The following is a 3,727-nucleotide window of genomic DNA, read 5'->3' as shown; positions in this document are numbered from 1 at the left end:
TGTATTTGGAGTTCGGATTAATGTGTGTATTTGGGGGATTCAGATTACTGGGTATTTGGGGGTTCAGATTACTGTGGGTATTTGGGGGGTTCAGATTACTGTGTGTATCTGGGGGTTCAGATTACTGTGTGTATTTGGGGGGTTCAGATTACTGGGTGTATTTGGGGATTTGAGGTTATGTTGTTAAATGTACATTGTAAGGATAATAAGGTAATTTTCTAAATGTATGTGTGCATTCTAGAGGTAACTATGGGTAAATGTTCACTGTAGGGCTAAGTAAGAGTCCTTTTGCTAACCTGTTGTGTCTCTGCTGTTTTCAGGTAAGAAGTAGGATGCTGCCTGGAGAGGTTGGTATGCAAAGCTGTGGCCTGACCTGCTGGCAGCCCATCCTGCTGCTGATATTGGGAGCGGTTTTGTCAGGACACGCAATGGGCTGTCCAGCGCGTTGTGACTGCTTAGCGCAGGAGAGATCTGTGGTGTGTCATCGGAAACGCTTCATCACGGTCCCAGAAGGGATTCCCACCGAAACTAGATTGTTGGACCTCAGCAAGAACCGGATAAAGACCATCAACCAAGATGAATTTGCAGCTTACCCACTGCTGGAGGAGTTGGAGTTGAATGAGAATATTATTTCGACTGTTGAGCCAGGGGCTTTCAGTAACCTCTTTAACCTTAGGTCACTAGGGTTGAGGAGTAACAGACTCAAGCTCATACCTCTTGGAGTATTCACTGGACTCAACAACCTGACCCAGCTGGACATCAGTGAGAACAAGATCGTCATCTTGTTGGACTACATGTTTCAAGACTTGTACAACCTCAAGTCCCTGGAGGTGGGAGACAATGATCTTGTCTACATCTCCCATCGAGCTTTCAGTGGTCTCCACAGTCTGGAGCAGTTGACCCTCGAGAAATGTAACCTGACCACCATACCCACCGAAGCCCTGAGCCATTTGCACGGTCTAATAGTGTTAAGACTTCGTTTTTTGAACATTAATGTGATTCAGAACTATTCCTTCAAACGACTATATCGTCTCAAAGTCTTGGAGATTTCTCACTGGCCATTTCTGGACACTATGGCTCCCAATTGTCTCTATGGTTTGAACCTCACCTCGCTCACCATTACCAGCTGCAATCTAACATCTGTTCCTTACGTAGCAATCCGCCATTTGGTCTATCTGAAGTTTCTCAATTTGTCCTTTAACCCCATTACAACTGTGCAAGGGCACATGATGCAGGAGCTGCTCCGACTTCAGGAAATCCACTTGGCTGGAGGACAACTCAACACAATTGAGCCATATGCTTTCCGAGGGCTTAATCACCTTCGAGTCCTCAATGTGTCCAGCAACTACTTGACAACTTTGGAGGAGGCTGTCTTCCATTCAGTTGGTAATCTGGAGACCCTTATCATGGACAACAACCCCCTCGCCTGCGATTGCAGACTCCTGTGGATCTTCCGACGTCGTTGGCGTCTTAACTTTAACAGAGAGCAGCCTGTCTGTACCACCCCAGAGATAGTCCAAGGCAAAGAATTCAAGGATTTCCCCGACGTTTTGCTACCCAATTACTTCACCTGCCGGAAGGCCAGGATTCGTGACAAGAAGCCCCAGAGGATCTACGTCGATGAAGGCCACACCGTCCACTTTGTCTGCAGAGCTGATGGAGACCCACCTCCAGTCATCCTGTGGGTGTCTCCAAGGAAACGTCAGATCTCCAGCAAGACTAACGGAAGGCTCACGGTGTTCCCAGACGGCACACTCGAGGTGCGTTATGCTCAGTTACAGGATAACGGCAGCTACCAGTGCATTGCAATGAATGCTGGAGGGAATGATACCTCCAGTGCCAGCCTGCATGTCAGAGGTTACTCCCCAGACTGGGGTCAGCAGCCAAACAAGACCTTTGCTTTTATTACCAATCAGCCCAATGACAGCAATGCCAACAACACCCGTGCCTCTGTGCCTTTTCCATTTGATATTAAAACACTAATCATAGCGACCACCATGGGATTTATTTCTTTTCTGGGAGTTGTTCTCTTTTGTCTCGTACTGCTGTTTCTCTGGAGTAGAGGCAAGGGGAACACAAAACACAACATCGAAATCGAGTATGTGCCTAGAAAATCAGACGCAGGTATAGGGACCGCAGATGCTCCTCGCAAGTTCAACATGAAAATGATATAAGACTCTCAACAGTGAGAGCTGATTGAGAAAAATCTCTGCCATGTTTCAAAAGAACAATCTGATAGACTATTGAAAGTGATGTACTCTTTTCCAAGAAAATGTCTGTAATGGGTTTGATGATCACTGATTTTTGAGACTCCCCCCAAACCCGTTTGAAGACAACTTCATTTAGTTAGTTGGAATGCACAAAGAGGGATTGGATTGATCCATCGTTTATGCCATTTTTTTCTATGTGAAGGTGATAACTATTGTCCCACTCTGAGGAAGTGAGTGAACACTTCAATCAGTCTTTTCCCAATCAATGTAACTGCAAAGTTCCCCACTAAGGCAGACCTGGATTTTCCAGGGCACTCTCATACCAACAATGGAACTGTATTTTTAATTACAGTCTAATCATAACTCTCTCGTTCATAACACTAGCTTGGTCGAAGGTGCCTGGGTACCAGCTCCGTTATGTGCTACAGTATGTGCCAGGCACTGCTCATCTCTTGGCAGTAACCACAGAGCTCAGTCACCAAGTTGAGTTCTATAATGAGGGTGAGCTGAACCTCTCCAGTCATCCAAACCAGCCACTGATATTCCTGCTTTCACAGAAAAAAACACTGGGAACTTGTGTAACATCTTTTATTGTCAGTAGCAGTGAGCTTGACTAAGGCTTTGCTGTTTACACATCAGCTGCTATAGGAACCACCAAATAACCAGGACACACAGATGTAAACTGCACAGATGTACACTTCACAGATATGCACTGCACAGGTGTACACTGCACGGGTGTACACTGCACAGACGTACACTGCAGAGGTAAAAGGCAGAGACTAATTGAGGTAAGAAGCCACATTAGTTAGATTTTCAAATGATCAGTATTTTCAGTTATTTTGACCATTTGCCAAAATATAAACTCAACGGATTTAAAAGCCATTGAATGAAATGAGGATTCTTTGATAGAGAATAGGAACGCATGCACAATGAAGGACAGCAGCAGTATCCTTCGTCTTGTGGGATCATGACTGCAGGAAACATCGCAAAAGAAACTCTACCCACCCATTTAATCCACTCCCACAGCCCCATGTACACTCTCCCCCATCACTGACTCTACCCACCCATTTAATCCCCTCCCACAGCCCCATGTACACTCTCCCCTATCACTGACTCGACCCACCCATTTAATCCCCTCCCACAGCCCCATGTACACTCTCCCCCATCACTGACTCTACCCACCCATTTAATCCCCTCCCACAGCCCCATGTACACTCTCCCCTATCACTGACTCTACCCACCCATTTAATCCCCTCCCACAGCCCCATGTACACCTTCCCCTATCACTGACTCTACCCACCCATTTAACACCCTCCCACAGCCCCATGTACACTCTCCCCTATCACTGACTCTACCCACCCATTTAATCCCCTCCCACAGCCCCATGAACACTCTCCCCTATCACTGGGCGAATTTTCAGGTTGGTGAATGGGGGGAGGGGCCCACTCACCGACATATGCAATGACATCAGGCGTGCCCACCAAAATGTCAACAGCCAATAAAGGCCATTAAGAAAT

The 3,727-nt window shown here is 46.5% G+C and overlaps 1 protein-coding gene across 1 annotated transcript; it reads left to right on the top strand.

Annotated features, from left to right (window-relative positions):
- Positions 1 to 328: 328 nt before the first annotated feature.
- LOC121272106 (leucine-rich repeat and immunoglobulin-like domain-containing nogo receptor-interacting protein 1) lies at positions 329 to 2,425 on the top strand. The gene has a single exon (XM_041178550.1). It carries the CDS (start codon positions 333 to 335, stop codon positions 2,172 to 2,174), a length of 1,842 nt encoding a protein of 613 aa, XP_041034484.1. The 5' UTR covers positions 329 to 332; the 3' UTR covers positions 2,175 to 2,425.
- The last annotated feature ends 1,302 nt before the right edge of the window (positions 2,426 to 3,727 follow it).

The sequence above is a fragment of the Carcharodon carcharias genome, chromosome 32 (genome assembly GCF_017639515.1).
Source record: "Carcharodon carcharias isolate sCarCar2 chromosome 32, sCarCar2.pri, whole genome shotgun sequence".
NCBI classification, from domain to species: Eukaryota; Metazoa; Chordata; class Chondrichthyes; order Lamniformes; family Lamnidae; genus Carcharodon; species Carcharodon carcharias.
The sequence above is the reverse complement of the archived record's forward strand: the minus strand, read 5'-3'. Positions and strand labels throughout refer to the sequence as shown.

Bases quoted from the DNA above. Each gene is read 5' to 3' on its own strand.
- LOC121272106 (XM_041178550.1), top strand. From the start codon at position 333: ATGCTGCCTGGAGAGGTTGGTATGCAAAGCTGTGGCCTGACCTGCTGG.